Source organism: Rattus norvegicus, chromosome 3 (genome assembly GCF_036323735.1).
Source record: "Rattus norvegicus strain BN/NHsdMcwi chromosome 3, GRCr8, whole genome shotgun sequence".
Classification (NCBI taxonomy): Eukaryota; Metazoa; Chordata; class Mammalia; order Rodentia; family Muridae; genus Rattus; species Rattus norvegicus.
Genome location: NC_086021.1, coordinates 183,058,693 through 183,079,252, shown reverse-complemented (window position 1 = coordinate 183,079,252; position 20,560 = coordinate 183,058,693). Strand labels below are relative to the sequence as shown.

Here is a 20,560-nt window from a genome sequence, read left to right as displayed (position 1 = left end):
GGGGGCCTCTCCCCCAGATAACGTTATGTCTCGGCCACTCTGGATCTTCTAGAGTTAAAATAGAGGCCAGAGGCCCCGTGTGGCACCCTTCCTCCTGCAAAATGGTTGCACCGTTTTATCGTTTTCTTTATTTTCCTCCCTCCCTCCCTCCTTCCATGCCTTCCTTCCTTCCTTCTTTCCTCTCCCTTCTCTCCCCTCTTCCTCTCTTTCTCTTTCCTTCCTTTATCTTTAAAAGTCAGGTCAAGTTTCAAGCCATGGGTGAACCTAATGTTAGCCCCGTCCCCACCCCACTCCCCGCCCCACTAGGCCTCCTTAGATCTCCAGAAGACTCTTGTTCAGATACTCGGTCACCTGTCTGTTTTCTGGGCTAGACGTGGCCATCACCGCCATGAGTCGGGGCAACAGCAAGCTCCAGGGTGACACTCTCAGGAGATCTCTACTGTTGAAGTAGGAACAAACCTCACAGACCCCCCCTTCCCCAACGACTGACTGGCGTGCCAGACGCTTTGCTAGGATGCCTACCCATAGCTATCCAGAACACTTTTCAGCAGTACGACTTCTTAAGAACGGCCCACGCTGTGGCTGGGACTCAAGTGGCTTACATAAACCACACAAGAGTTGTGTAGCTGGCTCCAAGTCGCTCATGCTCTCGGGACTCCCAGAAGCTCACTGGGTCTCCAAGCTGGAGTTGGATGGAGTTCTTTCTTTGGTCTATCAGTAGAAAGTCTCTGGGATGCTGCATTTGTCTATTCTCTCTCTTTTTTTACTGGTACAGTTGCACATGGATGGCTGTGCCATGGGGTATATATGGAGGAGGTAGAAGAATGACTTTGGCAAGTCATTTTACGCCTTCCGCCTTCCCGTGGTTTCTAGAGATTGAACGCAAGTCACGAGGTTCAAGCAGCATGCGGTGTTACCGCAAAGACCTTTCTAATTTCGTTTTAGCTGTATGTTGTGTTGAAGAGAGGCCTGTACTGTCCCCAACCAGCTAAGTTCCAAGTAACTCACCTGCCCCATGCTTCTGCCTCTACACCTGTGAGGTAAGGAGTGTGGACCCATTACCCTGACACCTAGACTTCTCCTGCTGTCCTGAATACTGTCCCCTCCACCTCCTGATAGCCACCTGTGTGGTTCAGGGACAATGGTCCAAACTCAAAACTCAATTTTCTCATGCTGGGGCTGGAGAGATGGCTGGAGCTAACATGGAGCTAACGAGAACTACTGGCTCATTTGGCTGTGAGGGACACAACAGGTGGTCACCCTGTGTTCTCAGCAATCAACGGTTCTGGCGGAGAAATCAGCCAGTACAGCCATTGCGCCCGCCACCCTCTGTGGGGGGCCTTCTACTTTTAACAGCATCGTGATAGGTTCAGAAAGATCAAATTATAACCCCACCTGGGACGGCCATGCAAAACCCCCTTTCAAACAAACAAGAAAAAAGAGCCACTAACATAATATTTGAACTACTGTCTACCTCCCAGACTTAGCAATGGCTGAATTCAGAAGGCCCGGGGAGGCCAGTCACCCACAGGTGGACAGAAGTGTACGAAGTCTTAATCTGCATCGGCAAAAGTTTTACAAATTTATGGACACATAATTGCCACAAATCATCACAATTATGCAAATTATAAACAGTCATCATTCATAGCTCTCCTCTGGCCTTGAAGTCAATGCCTGCAAACTTCCTGTAAAAGGGACAGCTGTCGGCCAGCAAGGCTTGCACCGTGTGCAATGTTCAGTAGCCCACAAACACTAAAAGAAATGTCACCCTCTGGGAGGAGGCTGATCCATCCCCTCCTGCCTTGCTGTGTGGAAGATTACCGAGGGCCCACCAGGCCTTGCCTTGCCTTGCCTTCTTGCCTCTGGGGAGGAAAATAGTAGACTGCCAAGGACCCTAGGTTGGGGGTCCTCAGGGTGGAGGGGAAGGGATCTTGGAGTTCCTGAGTCCTTGAAGGATAAAGAGAAGAGATGTCTTGGGTCCCTTCTGGGATGCTCGGTGGGGGCAGTTAGACCTGTGAAGCCTTCTGAGGGTCAAGCTGACTGCTCTAACAGGTGCCTGAACATGGATCTGCCTTGGGAAGACAGTGTCCTCCTTTTCCTCCTTTGCTTTTCTCGGCTCTCTCCTGCCATTCCTCCTTGATCTCTTGATCCCTTGCAACCTCTCCCTTCTCTTCTCTTCTCTTCTCTTCTCTTCTCTTCTCTTCTCTTCTCTTCTCTTCCCTTCCCTTCCCTCCCCTCCCCTCCCATCCTCTCCTCTCCTCTTCTCTGCTTGTTCTCTCCCTCCCTCCTTCTTCTCTCCCCTCTCTCTGTCTTCCTCCTCCATGCCCCTCTCTCTTTCTCTCCCTTTTCTTCCTCTCCCTTCTTAAATCTTTCCCCACCTCACAACAATTCAGTGCTCCTTGGGACGCACATAGCACCAGCCTTGCTCCCACTTCTGCTTCTATTTTGATGGCCTCAATGCTCCCCGTGGAGGAAAATAAACCAGAGCCACTTCCCCCAGACCACCACTCACTTCCTTTATAAAATCTGAACTTCCTCATGGCTCCTTCCCAGGTGACCACAGGGCTTGTCTTGCCACACAGGATGCCTCCTTTCAGTGCTTGACGTGGAGGGAGAGGCTTGGAGGCATTTTCCTGTCTTCACAGCTGCTTTGCCTCTGAGCTGCCACCCAAAACCGACTCGCTTGGATGAGTCTGGTGGGGTAGGGGCAGGAGGAGGAGTTGGGGTGGAGGAGGAAGCCCGTCCCAGTCGACTCTAGGCTTTGCCTAATTGCAGAGAGCCTTGCAGACCAGATCCAGGGTTGCCTACTTTCACTGTGGTCCTACGCTAAGTATCTGGAAGACCTCAATAGAAATTTCTGGGGTCCAGGACCCAGAAACTCTAAGAAAAACTTTCTGCATCCCCTAGGCCTTTGCTCTTTCTCAGAACAGCTCTGGCCTCAGTGCTCTGGCTTTGTGTGGAGGCCTCCTTGCCCTGGACTGGACTCTTGGGGAGGCGAGGACCCTGGAAGCAGGGCACAGGAGGGTCGCCTGTGAATGTGAGTGGCAGGAGCTGCCACGCCCCAAGACTGTGCACTGCACAGGTCTCCACCTCTTCTGGCAAGTTTAACCTATGAGTGCACAGCTCAGCTGCCCAGGATCCCGAGCCTAGGAACAGGAACACAGCCCAGGCAAGGGGCATCCGAATCTGCCCCAGCCCACAGCTGCCGGAGCCTCCTCTTGGTGCCTTGTCTTCCAGCCAGCCTCTCCGGGATACCTGCAGCCATGCTGAACTACGCATGCATCCTGGTACTCTTGGGAGGTAGGTGCCACTCTCCCTCATCAACTTGCCTTCTGGTGTTCCCAAGGGCCCTAGGGAATGGTCACACTGGGCCCGGGTACCTGCCCTGTGCTGCTGTGTCCCTTTGTCTCCAAGATCTTTCTAGGCTCTGAGGGAGGAGGAAGGCTACTAGGCGGTGTGTGGATTTCGCCCCTAGAGCCTGACTTCCAAGTACACAGAGAAATACCCTTTGTGTTGGGACTCTGAGAAGGTGCAGGACTATGCCAAGCACACTGAGTTACCCAGGTAAGGGACAAACCTCCAGGTTACTTAGACCAGGCTGTTAGATTGTTCAAACCTGTAAGTGTGCAAGGCTGCATACTGCAAGGTTGGGAGAATAGGAAAGCAGGGCTACGGCTTTGAGTCTCACCAACGATACCCAGGAGACCTGACAGTGGGAAGTTGGGGAACGAGGCCCTCAGGAAATAGGGGTTGAAGAGGTTCTACTCTAGCATGAATGCTCTCCTGGTGCCTTGTGCTAAGGGCTCTACAAATGCCAACGGTGACAGTCCCAGGGGCCAGTGCTGAGAGGGTGAATAATTACAGTCATTGAAATGTGTCAGACCCAGGGCTTGCCCCAAACACCAGCTAATAATTCTGGCCCTGGTCAAATTTTGTGGCTTGGAAGCACAGATCAACCCTGCATGTGGCCGTGTGCCTGCCTTTCAGGGCTCTTGGACTCAACTTTTCCCCAAGTGAGATGGACATGAAAGCTCACATTTGTCTAGGGTTCCTGGGAGGTGCAGAGGGGTAAACCACAATGTCCCTAAACCTAGAAAGTCCAGTGCACAGCAGCCAGTGTCCCGGGCTCTGGTGCCCTGCAGGAATACCTCTAGCACCTTCAGCCCCTTTCATAGGTAGGGTTGGGTACTGTAGCTCTTCAACACAGCCTTGTCTTCCCAGCCCCATCTTTCTATACATGATATTCTGAGGGAAGACAAAAGGGTCTGGAGGGAAGCCATGGGCAGGGGGAGCGCTCTCAATTTGAAGACTCACAGATGTGTGCATCCATCAGAAACTACTTTCTCTGGCTGAGTGGAAATCAGAGGCCATATAGCTAACTAGCTAGCCAGCCCTCAGCACTGAGCCATCCTAGCAAAATGTCAGCTAAGTCCTCCTTGTTGGCTTGCTAGCAATTAAGAACCAGAGGGACAGCCATGGGCAGGTGAGGGAGCTGTGCTCGGTGTGATGAGAACCCTGTAGCGTCTCCATTCTGGCTCTCCTCGGGCTCTGGGCAGGCCGGAGTAGGGGACACATTACCCTAGAAACCTACAGTCTACAGTTCTTTTTGGCAAGCCTCAAGTTCCTCACCAAGTCAATAAACTCAGTGATGTTTAGCGCCACGGTTGCACACAGGGGGCCTTGCTGCCTCCTTTCTTGTGACCTGTTCCCACAGCCAGTCAGACTCCACAAAGAGAAGAAAAGATTTCCCAGTGGGGTGACTAGGAGGGGTCATCTCTACAACAGGGCAGCCCTTTGGTCGGACCCAAGGTCAAGAGAGAGGAAACTCCTCAGCTAAGGCTGCCTTCGAGGCTTGCAATGCTGACCCTATGCCCGGCACCACATTCGGCACAGTGCTTCGATCAAAATCCACTCTACCCTTGGCACCATCTCCGGATAGCGAGGTCCCCTGCATTCCTGAAAGGGAACAGAGCCCAGTCAGTCGTTCCCTTACTTACAGCTCAGTACCCAAGCTGGAGCACGCCTGAGTACCATCTCCAGGTTCTGGAGACTTTGGGTAGAACGGTCAACCCCATTCTGCCAAGGAAACTCAGGTTGTGTGACTGATCCTTCATGGGTCGTCCACCGCCCAGGTTTCTCAGCCTCAGCACTATTAACATTTGGAATGATTTTCTTTGTCCGGGGAGGGGCCGCCCTACATTTAGTGGCTGCTTGTAGCATTGCCAGCATCCTCCCCCCACCCCCAGCACACAAAACTCCGCAAGTGTCTCCTGACATGGCTAGGTGTCTATTGGGAGCGAAATGGGCCCTGTTGAGAACCATTGGTCTGGCTACCCATCGGGTAGATTTCCACAGGAATATTTGTCCAAATTGCTGGTTGGATGGATTTTGTTATTCTTGCTCTGAGCAATCAGGAAATCAAGGGCACAGTAGGGGCCCAAGGAAAACAACGCAGCCAAGGTGGTTTCTAATCGGAACGTTGATTTTTCTCATTTGTTCTGCCTGGGTCTGTATTTGAAAATGTCTTCGCCAGAGGATGACAGGCATGAGGCTATGGTATGCATGGTGCCAGATGCAGTCCTGGGTCAGCCTTCTACTGCTGAGTCCATTCCCTCCTCAGCAATTTCTGGCTTTAAGGGGGGAAAAATTCCGTTATTCAACAATTTATGCTTGAGGTAGGCAATAAGAAACCACTGCCTCGGATCTTTTTTTTTTTCCTCCTTGTTTCACTCTTATTTTATGTGTATGGGGTTATTTAATTTAGGTCTTGCTTTTATCTATACAGGCTTTGTGATGGCAAGTTACTATTTAGGTACAGATTAACCAGAAGAAAAAAACATATCACAGCTATTCTCTAATAGGTTAGCTCCGAAGGAGGACACCGTTTCAAAAACCTGGTGTGGGAAAGGAGAGGAGCTGAGGAAAGGCTCAGGCTTGTAAGCACGAGGACTTGAGTTCTAACCCCTAGTACAGTGGCGAATAGCTGACCCAAGCACTAGAAAGGTGAAGATAGGAGGCTGATTGGGGCTTGTTGGCCAGTCTTGCCAACGCAATGACCCCCCAGGTCAGTAAGAAATCCTATCTCAAAGAATAAGTTGGAGAGGAGGGAGGTGGATGTTGACCTCTGGCCTCCACGTGTAGGCACATTCCCACTGTGCATACACAGACACACACACAGAGTGGGAGGAGGGAGACAGAGAGAGAGAGAGAGAGAAAGAGAGAGAGAGAGAGAGAGAGAGAGAGAGAGAGAGCAAGCGCACAGGGGAGGAAATTAACTTAAATACACTTCTGCGGCTCTCCAAAGGGAACAGAAATTGGTAATTGTGTTAATTATTTAAAACAAAGAAAATTATCAGCAGAGACTCCATTCTGTACTTGGCGAGTCGCAGGCAAATCACCCCGGCCAGCTGCTTCTCTTCCCTTCTGACCGAAGCTGCAATCTTGAAATTCAAAATAAACCAGCTCGAGGCAAACACAGCAGCTTCCTTGATTTTAAAACCATCTGGATGGCAAACCAGAGAGAGGCTACACGTGAAGAAATATGTGTGCGACCATACAGGACGTTAACTGTGCTAATGAAAGCTCTAAGCCTAAATGAACCCCTGACAAGCCTTCCAAGACACAGCGGTTCACCGCCAAAGTCAGTTCGCAAAATGAAGATCAATAGCCCAATACAAAGGGGAAGGGAGGCTATTAAAATCAACTTGAACTCGAGAGCGTCTAAGCCGAGCTAGGGGGACTCTAGGGACAGAGTGAAATTCTAAAGTTGGCACAGAGGGTGGTTCTAAGTTGGCCTGGGCGGTTGGGTCGGTCTGTTCCTGACACGAGGCCTTTGTGCCAAGGCCACCCCTGATCCTAACCCTTGAGTTTTCAGACTGTTTCCAAAAGACCCTGGAACAGAAAGCCACTCGAGTCTGGGAAATGAGATACCCAGCAAAGGAGGGGGCAGCCAAAATGTCACATGGGAAACAAATTGTCAGACCTGTTGGTTGGAGCTGTGGCCAATGGTCTTACAGTTGGAGGAGGTAGACCGGTGTCCACCATGACATCTGTCTATGTACCAACTGTGGACATCAACCTGGGTCTCACCTAGGTTCCCTAGACCTGTGTCTCCATTAGTGACTTGGGAATGGTGCTAGCTGAGGCCTCAGGATGCTGGGATCCAGCAGGATAACAGGGTGTGCGCTTAGTCCTTAGTCTGAGATCCAGGCAGCTCGAGAGCCACACTAGACTGCTGCGTCTTCCCCAGAGGCCTCAAGTGCAGAAGAGGACGGGTGGCTGTCTCCACTCCAACACCACTGAGTGCTGTTTTCCTCCCACTCCGATGCCCATCAGAGCTCAACGACTGATCCCGCTGAGCACCCACGCCCAGCCATTCCCATGTACTGTCTCCTAGAGTGTCTCTGACCCACAGTGGGAGCCTCCATCGTGAGAGTTCTCATTTGTTCAATGGGGATGTGGGTGGCTATTAAGCTAATTGTCAAGGCTGAAGAGAGGGCTTGGCAGTTAAGAGTATATGCTGCACTTCGGATCCCACGATCCGTGTGAAGCACCCGCTCGTAACTCCAGTCCCAGGGGGGATCTGATTCCTCTGGCCTCCAGCACTCAAGGGCATATACCTTCGTACAAGCACAAAGGCATAATTAAAAATAAAATAAATGTTTAAAAAGAAATAGCTATATAGTAAAATGGCGGCCCATGGGTTGCAAACCAGATACATGCTAGGTGCCTTCTTGGGTAGGTGACGTCACTGGGGTGAGGCGGAGGGAGCAGTCAGGCAAAGACATTCATGGAGCAAGGAGTGGTGAGCCCCAGACAGGGTGAGGCCAAGGGCCCTTAGCCAGTGCTGGAGAGTTGAGGAACATTCCTGAAAAAGGCAGCAGGTGGACCAGAACTGGCGAAAATAGCAGGAGGAACGTCAGTCAGGAGGGCTGGAATCACAGTGAGCATGGGGACAGGGAAGGCGTGGAACTGGTGAGGAAGGAGGGGAAGGGGAAGGGTCAAGGGCTGGAAGAGGTAAGCAATCAGCAGGACCTAAGTCCCAGAGAGTCATAGGAGTCAGGAAGTTTGGATTCTTTCTTTAAAGCCGACTGGACCTTAGACATTGGATGTCTCCTTTCTACCCAGTCCAGAATCCCAGTCCACTGAATGGCCCTATCCAGTTAAGGATGCTAATGATGGTTTTCCCATCTCAGTGTATCTGACTTAGATCATCCCTCACAGACATGCCCAGAGCCTGCTCTCCTAAGGGACCCTAAACCTTGTGAAGTTGACCATTAGTATTAATCATCACTAAAAATGGCACCTGACTGGACACAGATAAGTCTCAGTGCCTGATATGACATCACCCACATACTGAAAGGCAGCAAACTATTAAGCATCCTGTAGCTACTAGCTATTTGAAAGGAAGTTGATTTTGCTGTCTAGAGAGGATTCTGTGTTCTCCCTGCTTTGATAACATGATGTTAGAGGTATCTTATTCCAAGGCTAATGTCTGGGGCTTTAGAAGTGGGTAATGGAGTCTCTTCAGGGTGACTGAGGCCAGACTATAGTTACAGATGGCATCTACTGAACACCAGCTCTCAGGAAAGAGTCTATGATGTGGGTGTTATCATTATCTACAGTGGATACTTGAGACAGTGGGCATCTGCGCCTAAGTGTTGGCAATGGGCAGATGCCTGGTGAGATTGCAACCTGTAGGAGCCTCCAGGGCTGTGACAACCTCCAACCAATCTGCACAGAACTTGGTGCTCCTGGGTAGCTCTGAGGTGTTAATAACCCCTGGGCCACATTGGGGTAGAGGAATCCCCTAACACCCCATCCCCATCTCAAGTCCTGCTCTATCACACTTCAGCACACTGGAAACTGGCAGAGTGGCTCCCTCCAGCTGGATTCCAAAGGCTTCCTTCAGTTCAGCAAGAACCTATGCCTTTCCAAGGAATACTTTTAAAGCTTGCACAAGTTCCACGTGGCTTCTTTTGGTTGCAACCAAAGCACCTAGCCCATATGTTTCAAAAGTCTTTTGAGGACCATGCTCTCAGAGACGTGTGCTCAATAGAATTCACCCACAAGCATTCATTATAGGATCATGGCTCACATTTGAGAATGCACGTCTAAGGGCTAAGGAGATGGGAGAATGTATAAAGAGCTAGCTGTGAACACATGAGGACCTGAGCTCAGGTTCCCAGAAGTGAGGTAAAGCTGGCCACAGAAGCATGTGACTAGAATCCCAAAAGTCCTACAGGGGAATGGGACTCAGAGACAGGAGGAATACTCAAGAGTTCACAGACCAGCCACCCTGGCATAGGTAGTGGACCTCTCTCAAACAAAATGGAAGGCAAGACCCAACACCTGAGGCTGTCCTCTACACAGATACCATGCTGTGAGAGTGACTTGCATTTTCATACATGAAGGTGCACACACACACACACACACACACACACACACACACACACAAATGCATATCTCATATACAAGGATGTCACACACATCATACACAAAGACATATATACATACATACATACGTATATATATATTTCCCAAAGCCTCGATTACACAGGAAGAGGAGCAGGAAGTAACAGCATACAACTAGCCCAACTCTCTCCCCCAAGTATGTGCAAATCCAGGGTGAGACATGGGTGTGTTTAGCTTGGAAGCACTAGTGAAGCACTGGGAGTAGTTGCTAGACAGGTGCAAACTGAAGTCTACCGTAGAGCCTGTCTGCTTTAAGGCAAGTCTGACAGGCTCTGACCTCCTCCACAGTAACAGAAACTACTGAGACTGAAGCCTCCTATACATAGACAAGGATACCGGGGCTTTGACTGTGAGCTGGGGTTGGGGCTCTGTCTTAGTTTCTTTTCTGTTGCTGAGATGAAACACCTTAAGAAAAGCAACTTTAGGAAGAAACGTTGGTTTGGTTCACAGCAGAAGGCACAGTCCACCCCAGCAGAGAAGTCAGGGCAGCAGGAAACGCAGAAAGAGAGGGGGGGGTAGGGAGGGAGGGAGGGAGGGAAGGAGAGAGAGAGAGAGAGAGAGGGAGGGAGGGAGGGAGAGAGAGAGAGAGAGAGAGAGAGAGAGAGAGAGAGAGGAGGGAGAGAGAGAAGAGGGAAGGGGAGGGGGAGGGGGAGGGAGAGACGTGTGTGATAGTTCTCAGCTTACTCTCTCCTTTTATAGAGACCAGGACCCCAACACAGGGAATGGTGCCGCCCATAGTGGGTAGATCCCCCCAATTCAGTCAACCTAATGAAGATAATCCCCAGACAGACATACTCAGAGGCCTGGCTCCCAAGTGACTCGAGATCATGAATGGACAATAGAGTTTGAGCATCATAACTTCGAATACTCCTACAGTGCTTAGCATTTCCACGTACCTCTTCTGAGAGTCAGAGAAGGTGACCATTCAAAGGAGGAGCCACCATTTACTAGTAAACTGCAGATGGAGAGTTTGGGACTAAATGTTGTCATGGGATGTTCAGACGTAAGAGAACTATGTGGTATGTATGTGTGTGGTGCGTGTGTGTGTATTATGTGGTATGTGTGTGTGTGTGTGGTATGTGTGTATATGTGTGTAGTGTGTGTGTATGTGTGTGTGTGTGTGTGTGTAGTATGTGTGTGTAGTATGTGTGTGTTTGCAGACACCACTTCTGCTAATATTAAATGAGGTTTTGTTAATTTGTTTCTTAGATCCATTTAGGTTTATGCATGTGAGTGTGATGCCAGCATGTATATCTGTGTAGCACATGTGCACCCGTTGCCCACAGACCTCAGAAGAAGGTGTCTGATCTTCTGGAGCTGGAGTTAGAGACAGTTGTGATCTCCATGTGGGTGCCGGGAACTGAACCCAAATCTCCTCCAAAAACACATGCTTCTTCTTCTTTTTTTTAAATCTTTATTAACTTGAGTATTTCTTATATACATTTCGAGTGTTATTCCCTTTCCCGGTTTCCGGGCCAACATCCCCCTAACCCCTCCCCCTCCCGTTCTCTATGGGTGTTCCCCTCCCCATCCTCCCCCCATTACCGCCCTCCCCCCAACAATCACGTTCACTGGGGGTTCAGTCTTAGCAGGACCCAGGGCTTCCCCTTCCACTGGTGCTCTTACTAGGATATTCACTGCTACCTATGAGGTCAGAGTCCAGGGTCAGTCCATGTATAGTCTTTAGGTAGTGGCTTAGTCCCTGGAAGCTCTGGTTGCTTGGCATTGTTGCTCATCTGGGGTCTCGAGCCCCTTCAAGCTCTTCCAGTTCTTTCTCTGATTCCTTCAATGGGGGTCCCATTCTCAGTCCAGTGGTTTGCTGCTGGCATTCGCCTCTGTATTTGCTGTATTCTGGCTGTGTCTCTCAGGAGCGATCTACATCCGGCTCCTGTCGGCCTGCACTTCTTTGCTTCATCCATCTTGTCTAATTGGATGGCTGTATATTCATGGGCCACATGTGGGGCAGGCTCTGAATGGGTGTTCCTTCAGTCTCTGTTTTAATCTTTGCCTCTCTCTTCCCTGCCAAGGGTATTCTTGTTCCCCTTTTAAAGACGGAGTGAAGCATTCGCATTTTGGTCATCCTTCTTGAGTTTCATGTGTTCTGTGCATCTAGGGCAATTCAAGCATTTGGGCTAATAGCCACTTATCAAATAGCCACTTATCAATGAGAAAACACATGCTTCTTAATCACGGATTCATCATTCCATTGTGTAAAAACACCACACTTTATTTATCTATTCCTCTTGAATAGTTCCATCAAAGGAAACCTAGGGTTTATTTTTCCAATTTCTGACTATTGTGACTAGAGCAGCAATGAACATAATTGAGTGAGTGTCCCTGTAGTAGGAGGAAGAGTCCTTTGGTATAGCTGGGTCTTGAGGTAGATTGCTCCCCATCTCTCTGAGGAAGCGTCACACTGATTTCCATAGTGACTGTACAAGTTTGCACTCCCAAACGCAAGGGAGGAGTGTTCCCCCTTGATTCACATCCTCATCAACATGAGCTGTCACTTATATTATTGATCTTGGCCATCCTGTCAGGTGTACAATGGAATCTCAAAGTAGTTCTGATTTACAGTTCCCTCATGGCTAAGATCGTTGAACACTTCTTTATGTGTTTCTCAGTCATTTGAGATTCTTCTCCTGAAAATACTTTGTTTAGACACGTATCTGTTTTTAAATTGGATTGTTTGTTTGTTTGCTTGTTGATATGTAGTTTCTTGAGTTCTTTATATATTTTGAATATTAGCCCTCTATTGGATGTGAACTTGGTTTTAAAAAAATCTTTTCCCACTCTGTAGGCTGTCACTTTGCCCAAATGACAGTGTCATTGGCTGTGCAGAAGTATGAGGTCCCATTTATTAACTGTTGATCTTAGTGCCTGCATTAATGCTGGTATGCTCAGAAAGTCTTCTTCTGTGCCAATGAGTCCAAGGCTACTCCCCACTTTCTCTTCTGTCAGGTGTAGTGTGCCTGACTTTATGATAAGGTCTTGGATCCATGTGGAGTTGAGTTTTGTGCAGGGTGATAGACATGGATCTAGTTGCATTCTTCCACATGCAGCCGTCCAGTTAGACCCGCACCATTTGTCGAAAATGCTGTTCTTATTCCTGTGTGTATTTCTGGCTTCTCTATCAAAGAGCGGGTGTCCATAGGTGTTCGGGGTTTATGGCTGAAGAACACTACATACCCATGAAAGGAAATATCCACCAAATGACATTTCAATTCTTTCTTTTTTATCGGATATTTCTTTATTTGCATTTCTAATGTTATTCCCTTTCCTGGTTTCCTATCCATAAGGCCCCTATCCCATCCCACTCCCTTTCTTCTATAAGGGTGTTCCCCCTCCTCAACTATCCTCATCCCACCGCCACTGTCATTATCTTACATTGGGGATCAAACCTTGGCAGGACCAAGGGCTTCTCCTTCCTTTGGTACCCAATAAGGCCATCCTCTGCTACATATGCAGTTGGAGCCTAGGGTAAGTCCATGTATAGTTTTGGGTAGTGATTTAGTCCCTGGAAGCTCTGGTTGGTTGGTATTGTTCTTGTGGAGTTGAAAGCCCCTTCAGCTCTTTCAATCCTTTCTCTAATTCCTCCAACAGGGACCCGTTCTAAGTTCAGTGGCTTGCTGCTAGCATTCGCCTCTGTATTTGACATGCTCTGGTTGTGTCTCTCAGGAGACATGTACATCCGGTCCCTTTCAGCATGCACTTCTTAGCTTCATCCATCTTATCTAGTTTTGGTGGCTGTATATATATGGACCACATGTGGGGCAGGTTCTGAATGGCCGTTCCTTCAGTCTCTGCTCCAAACGTTGCCTCATATCCCCTCCTATGAATATTTTTGTTCCCCCTTTTAAGAAGGAGTAGGGGTAATAGGGAGTTGATGGGGAGGGGAACACCCATATAGAAGGGGAGACGGAGGGGGTTGGGGTTAATGGATAGGAAACTGGGAAAGGGATAACATTTGAAATGTAAATAAGAAATACCCAATTTAATAAAAATTGAAGAAAAAAAAAGGAGTGAAGCATCTGCACTTTGGTCATCCTTCTTCTTAAGCTTCGTGTGGTCTGTGGATTGTATCTTGGATGATTCGAGCTTTTGGGCTAATATCCACTTATCAGTGAGTGCATACCATGTGTGTTTTCCTGTGATTTGGGTTACCTCACTCAGGATGATATTTTCCAGTTCCATCCATCCAGCCTACGAATTTCATGAAGTCATTGTTTTTCATAGCTGAGTAGTATTCCATTGTGTAGATGTACCACGTTTTCTGTATCCATTCCTCTGTTGAAGGGCATCTGGGTTCTTTCCAGCTTCTGGCTATTATACATAAGGCTGCTATGATCATAGTGGAGCATGTTTCTTTGTTATATGTTGGAGCATCTTTTGGGTATATGCCGGGGAGAGGTATAGCTGGGTCCTCAGGAAGTGGAATGTCCAATTTTCTGAGGAACCTCCAGACTGATTTCCAGAATGGTTGTACCAGTCTGCAATCCCACCAACAATGGAGGAGTGTTCCTCTTTCTCCACATCCTCACCAGCATCTATTGTTACTTGAGTTTTTGATCTTAGCTATTCTGACTGATGTGAGGTGGAATCTCAGGGTTTTTTTTTTTTGATTTGCATTTCCCTGATGACTAAGAATGTTTATCATTTCTATAGGTGATTCTCAGCCATTCAATATTCCTCAGCTGAGAATTCTTTGTTTAGCTCTGTACACCATTTTTAAAATAGGGTTCTTTGGCTCTCTGGAATCTAACTTCGTGAGTTCTTTGTATATTTTGGATATAAGCCTTCTATCAGCTGTAAGATTAGTAAAATCTTTTCCCAATCTGTTGGATGCCTTTTGTCCTAATGACAGTGTCCTTTGCCTTAGAGAAGCTTTGCAGTTTATGAGGGCCCATTTGTCGATTCTTGATCTTAGAGCATAAGCCATTGGTGTTTTGTTCAGGAAATTATTCCCAGTGCCCATGTGATCAAGACTCTTCCTCACTTTTTCTTCTATTAGTTTGAGTATATCTGGTTTGATGTAGAGGTCCTTGATCCACTTGGACTTAAGCTTTGTACGGGGTGATAAAAATGGATCGATCTGCATTCTTCTACATGCTGACCTCCAGTTGAACCAGCACCATTTGTTGAAAATGCTATCATTTTTCCATTGGATGGTTTTAGCTCCTTTGTCAAAGATCAAGTGACCATAGGTGTGTGGGTTCATTTCCAGGTCTACAATTCTAGTCCTCTGATCTATCTGCCTGTCTCTGTACCAATACCATACAGTTTTTATCACTATTGCTCTGTAATACTGCTTGAGGTCAGGGATGGTGATTCCCCCAGAAGTCCTTTTGTTGTTGAGTATAGTTTTCACTATACTGGGTTTTTTGTTATTCCAAATGAATTTGAAAATTGCTCTTTCTAACTCTGTGAAGAATTGAGTTGGAATTTGATGGGGATTGCATTGAATCTGTAGATTGCTTTTGGCAAAATGGCCATTTTTACAATGTTAATTCTTCCAATCCATGAACATGGGACATCATTCTATCTTCTGAGATCTTCAATTTCTTTCTTCAGAGACTTGAAGTTATTGTCATACAGATCTTTCACTTGTTTGGTTAGATCTTTCATACCAAGGTATTTTATATAATTTGTGACTATTGTGAAGGGTGTTGTTTCCCTAATTTCTTTCTCAGCCTGTTTATCCTTTGAGTAGAGGAAGGCTACTGATTTGTCTGAGTTAATTTTATACCCAGACACTTTGCTAAAGTTGTTTATCAGATTTAGTAGTTCGCTGGTGGAAGTTTTGGGGTCACTTAAATATACTATCATATCATCTGCAAATAGTGATATTTTGACTTCTTCCTTTCTGATTTGCATCCCTTTGAGCTCCTTTTGTTGTCTGATTGCTCTGGCTAGGACTTCGAGTCCTATATTGAATAAATAAGGAGAGAGTGGGCGGCCTTGTCTAGTCCCTGATTTTAGTGGGATTGCTTTAAGTTTCTCTCCATTTAGTTTAATGTTAGCTACTGGTTTGCTGTATATGGCTTTTACTATATTTCAGTATGGGTCTTGAATTCCTGATCTTTCCAGGACTTTTATCATGAAGGGGTGTTGAATTTTGTCAAATGCTTTCTCAGCATCTAATGAAATAATCATTTTTTTCCTTTTGACTTTGTTTATATAGTGGATTATATTGATGGATTTCTGCATGTTAACTATCCCTGCATTCTTGGGATGAAGCCTACTTGATCATGATGGATGATTGTTTTGATGTGTTCTTGGGTTCCATTTGCAAGAATTTTATTGAGTATTTTTGCATCGATATTCATAAGGGAAATTGGTCTGAAGTTCTCTTTCTTTGTTGGGTCTTTGTGTTGTTTAGGTATAAGCATAATTGTGACTTCATAGAAGGAACTGGGTAGTGCTCCTTCTGTTTTTATTTTGTGGAATAGTTTGGACAGTATTGGTATGAGGTCTTCTATGAAGGTCTGATAGAATTCTGCACTAAACTCATCTGGTCCTGGGCTCTTTTTGGTTGGGAGACTTTTAATGACTGCTTCTATTTCTTTAGGAGTTATGGGGTTGTTTAGACAGTTTATCTACTCCTGACTTAACTTTGGTACCTGGTATTTGTCTAGAAAATTGTCCATTTCCTCCAGATTTTCCAGTTTTGTTGAATATATGCTTTTGTAGTAGGATCTGATGATTTTTTTAATTTCCTCACTTTCTGTTGTTATGCCTCCCTTTTCATTTCTGATTTTGTTAATTTGGATATAGTCTCTGTGCCCTCTGGTTAGTCTGGCTAAAGATTTATCTATCATGTTGATTTTCTCACAGAGCAAGCTCCTGGTTTTGTTGATTCTTTATATAGTTCTTTTTGTTTCTGCTTGGTTGATTTCAGCCCTGAGTTTGATTATTTCCTACCATCTACACCTCTTGTGTGTATTTATTTCTTTTTGTTCTAGAGCTTTTAGGTGAGCTGTCAAGCTGCTAATGTATGCTCTCTCCTGTTTCTTTTTGGAGGCATTCAGAGCTATGAGATTTTCCCTTAGCACTGCTTTCATTATGTCCCATAAGTTTGGGTATGTTATGCCGTCATTTTCATTAAATTCTAAGAATTTTTAATTTCTTTCTCTATTTCTTCCTTGACCAAATTATCATTGAGTAGAGCATTGTTCAACTTCCATGTATATGTGAGCTTTCTGTCGTTTTGTTGTCATTGGAAACAAGCATTAGTTCATGGTGAACTGATAGGACGCATGGGATTATTTCTATCTTCTTGTATCTATTGAGGCCTGTTTTGTGACTGATTATATGGTCAATTTTGGAGAAGGTACCATGAGGTGCTGAGAAGAAAGTATATTCTTTTGTTTTAGGATGGAATGTTCTATAAGTATCTGTAAAATCCATTTGGTTCATAACTTCTGTTAGTTTCTCTATGTCTCTTTAATTTCTGTTTCCATGACCTGTCCATTGATGAGAGTAGGGTATTGAAATCTCCTACTATTATTGTGTGAGGTGCAATGTGTGCTTTGAGCTTTAATAAGATTTCTTTTATGAATGTAGGTGCCCTTGCATTTGGAGCATAGATATTTAGGATTGAGAGTTCATTTTGGTGGATTTTTCCTTTGATGAATATGAAGTGTCCTTCCTTATCTTTTTTGATAACTTTTGGTTGAAAGTCGATTTTATTCGATATTAGAATGGCTACTCCAACTTGTTTCTTTAGACTATTTGCTTGAAAAGTTGTTTTCCAGACTTTTACTCTCAGGTAGTGTCTGTCTTTGTCTCTGAGGTGTGTTTCCTGTATGCAACAAAATGCTGGGTCATCTTTACGTATCCATTCTGTTAGTCTATGTCTTTTTACTGGAGAATTGAGTCCACTGATGTTAAGAGATATTAAGGAATAGTGGTTGTTGCTCCTGTTATTTTTGTTGTTGAAGTTGGAAGTCTGTTTTTGTGTCTCTCTCTTCTTTTGGTGTGGTTGCAAAGGATATTACTTTCTTAGTTTTTCTAGTGTGTAGTTTCCTTCTTTGTCTTGGAATTTTCCATATATTATCCTTTGTAGGACTGGATTTGTAGAAAGATATTGTGTACATTTGGTTTTGTCATGGAATGTCTTGGTTTCTCCATCTATGGTAATTGAGAGTTTTGCTAGATATAGTAGCCTGGGCTGGCACTTGAGTTCTCTTAGAGTCTGTATGACATCTTCCCAGGATCTTCTGGCTTTCATAGTCTCTGGTGAGAAGTCTGATGTAATTCTGAGTGGTCTGCTTTTATATGTTACTTGACTTTTTCCCTTACTGCTTTTAAAATTCTTTCCTTGTTTTGTGCATTTGGTGTTTTCATTATTATGTGACAGGAGGAATTTTTTTTCTGATCCAATATATTTGGAGTTCTGTAGGCCTCTTGTATGTTTATGGGCATCTCTTTCTTTAGGTTAGGGAAGTTTTCTTCTATAATTTTGTTGAAGATATTTACTGGCCCTTTAAGTTGGGAGTCTTCATCCTCTTCTATACCTATTATCATTAGGTTTGATCTTCTCATTGTGTCCTGGATTTCCTGGATGTTTTGTGCTAGGAGCTTTTTGCATTTTACATTATCACTGATGGTCGTGTCAATGTTTTCTATGGTATCTTCTGCCCCTGAGATTCTCTCTTCTATCTCTTGTATTCTGTTTGGGATGCTTGCGTCTATGACTCCTGATCTATTCCCTAGGTTTTCTATCTCCTTTGTGATTTTTTTATTGTTTCTATTTCCATTTTTAGATCCTGAATGGTTTGTCCATTTCCTTCACCTGTTTGGTTATGTTTTCCTGTAATTCTTTGAGAGATTCTTTAAGGGATTTTTGTGTTTTCTCTTTAAGGGCTTCTATTCGATTACTTGTGTTATCCTGTATTTCTTTAAGGGATTTATTTATGTCCTTCTTAAAGTCCTCCATCATCATCATCATAAAATGTGATTTTAAATCCAAATCTTGGCTGGGGATTTAGCTCAGTGGTAGAGCGCTTACCTAGGAAGCGCAAGGCCCTGGGTTCGGTCCCCAGCTCCGAAAAAAAAAAAGAACCAAAAAAAAAAAAATTAAATCCAAATCTTGCTTTTCTGGTGTGTTTGGATATCCAGTATTTGCTTTGGTGGGAGAACTGGGCTCTGATGATGCCAAGTAGTCTCGGTTTCTGTTGCTTAGGTTCCCCCCCATGCTTGCCTCTCGACATCAGGTTGTCTCTGGTGTTGGCTTGTCTGACTGACTCTGAAAGTGGCTTGGCCCTCCTGTAGGCCTGTGTGTCAGCACTCCTGTAGACCTGTTTTCTTTCAGCTAGATCTTGGAACAGAGAGCTCTGCTCTCAGGTATGTAGGTGCTCCTGGTGACTGTCTTTCAACTCTCAGTGCAGTCAGAGACTGGAAGGGTCCTGCCCCTGAGTGCTCCTAGGTCCCTGTGACCAGGGAGCACAGATGGCACTAGGTGATTTCCTCTTGGGTCAGGAATGTGGGCAGAAAGTATTTGTCAACTCTGGGTTCTCAGGAGTGTCCGAATTTCTGAGAGTCCAGCAGACATTTCGATTCTTAACATCTATGCCAGAAACACAAGAGCACCCATGTTTGTAAAAGAAACACTGCTACAGCTTAAATCACATGTTGACCCTCACACATTGACATGGGAGACTTCAATACCCCACTCTCATCAACAGACAGTTCATCCAGACAAAAACTAAACAGAGAAATGCTGGATCTAACAGGCATTATAAACCCAATGGACCTAACAGATATTTATAGAACGGATAACCCAATCAAAAGAAAATATACCTTCTTAGCACCTCAGAGAACTTTCTCCAAAACTGACCACATACTCAAACACAAAGATGCAAAAAGCGTCCTATCAGACCACCATGGGTTAAAGCTGGGTAAAAACAGCAACAGAAATGACACAACACTTACAAACTCACAGATACTGAACAACTTTATACTGAACGGGAAATTGGTCAAGACAGAAATAAATTAAAGACTTCCTAGAAATGAATACACAGCATACCCAAACTTATGGGGCACAATAAAGGCAGTTCCAAGAGACAGTTTCATAGCACTAAGTGCCTGCATTTAAAAATTAAAAACCTGGCAAGATCTCATATTAGCAACTGAACAGCATACCTGAAAGAGCTAGAAAAAAAAGTGAAATAACCCCCAAAAGGAATAGATTACAAGAAAGAGGGATGAAATCAATAAAATAGAAAGAGAATAATTCAAAGAATCAATAAAACAAAGACTTGGTTTTTTGAGAAAAATCAATAAGCTAGACAAACCCTTATTCAAATTAATTAAAAGACAGAGAAAGAATATCCAAGCTAATAAAATCAGAATTGAAAGGGGGAATATAACAGCAGGCACCAAGGAGATCCAGGGAATCATAAGGTTCAAAAACCTGTACTCCACCAAATTGGAAAAATCTAAAAGAAACAGATACTTTTCTCAATAGAAACCCTTTGCCAAAGTTAAATCAAGCTCAGATAAGCAATTTAAACAGACCTACCACTCCTAGTGAGATAGAAGCAGTCATTAAAAGTCTCCCAACCAGAACAAGTGCAGGGCCAGATGGTTTAACCTAGAATCCTACCAGCTTTTCAAAAAAAGACTTAATACCAGTATTCCTCAAGTTATTTCACAAAATAGCGACAGAAGGAATGATACTCAATTCATCCTGTGAGGCCACAGTTATCCTGATAGCAAAACCACACAAAGACTCAACAAAGAATCAAAATTATAGACCAATTTTGCTTATGAATATAGATGCAAAAATACTCAAATCCAAGATCACATCAAAGACATCATCCACCATGATCAAGTAGGATCTTCATCCCAAAGATGCAGGGATGGTTCAGTAATAAATATAATCCACCATATAAACAAAATGAAAGGAAAAACACACAATGATCTGATTAGATATAGAAAAGGCTTTGACAAAACTCAACAACCCATCGTGATAAAAGAATACAAGAGACATACCTAAACATGATAAAGACAGTTCACAGTAAGCCTATAGCCAATGTCAACCTAAATGGAGAGAATCTCAAAACATTCCAGTAAAATCAGGAAC

The 20,560-nt window shown here is 45.1% G+C and overlaps 1 protein-coding gene across 2 annotated transcripts in view; it reads left to right on the top strand.

The window, feature by feature from the left end:
- The first annotated feature begins 2,624 nt into the window (after nt 1-2,624).
- Apcdd1l (APC down-regulated 1 like) overlaps nt 2,625-20,560 on the top strand; it is a 76,125-nt gene continuing 58,189 nt past the window's right edge. For both annotated transcript variants that reach the window (XM_063285326.1, XM_006235711.5), the window contains exon 1: nt 2,625-3,300. In XM_063285326.1, coding sequence (XP_063141396.1) covers nt 3,264-3,300 — 37 coding nt within the window. In that variant the 5' untranslated portion in view covers nt 2,625-3,263. The remainder of the gene's footprint in view (nt 3,301-20,560) is intronic.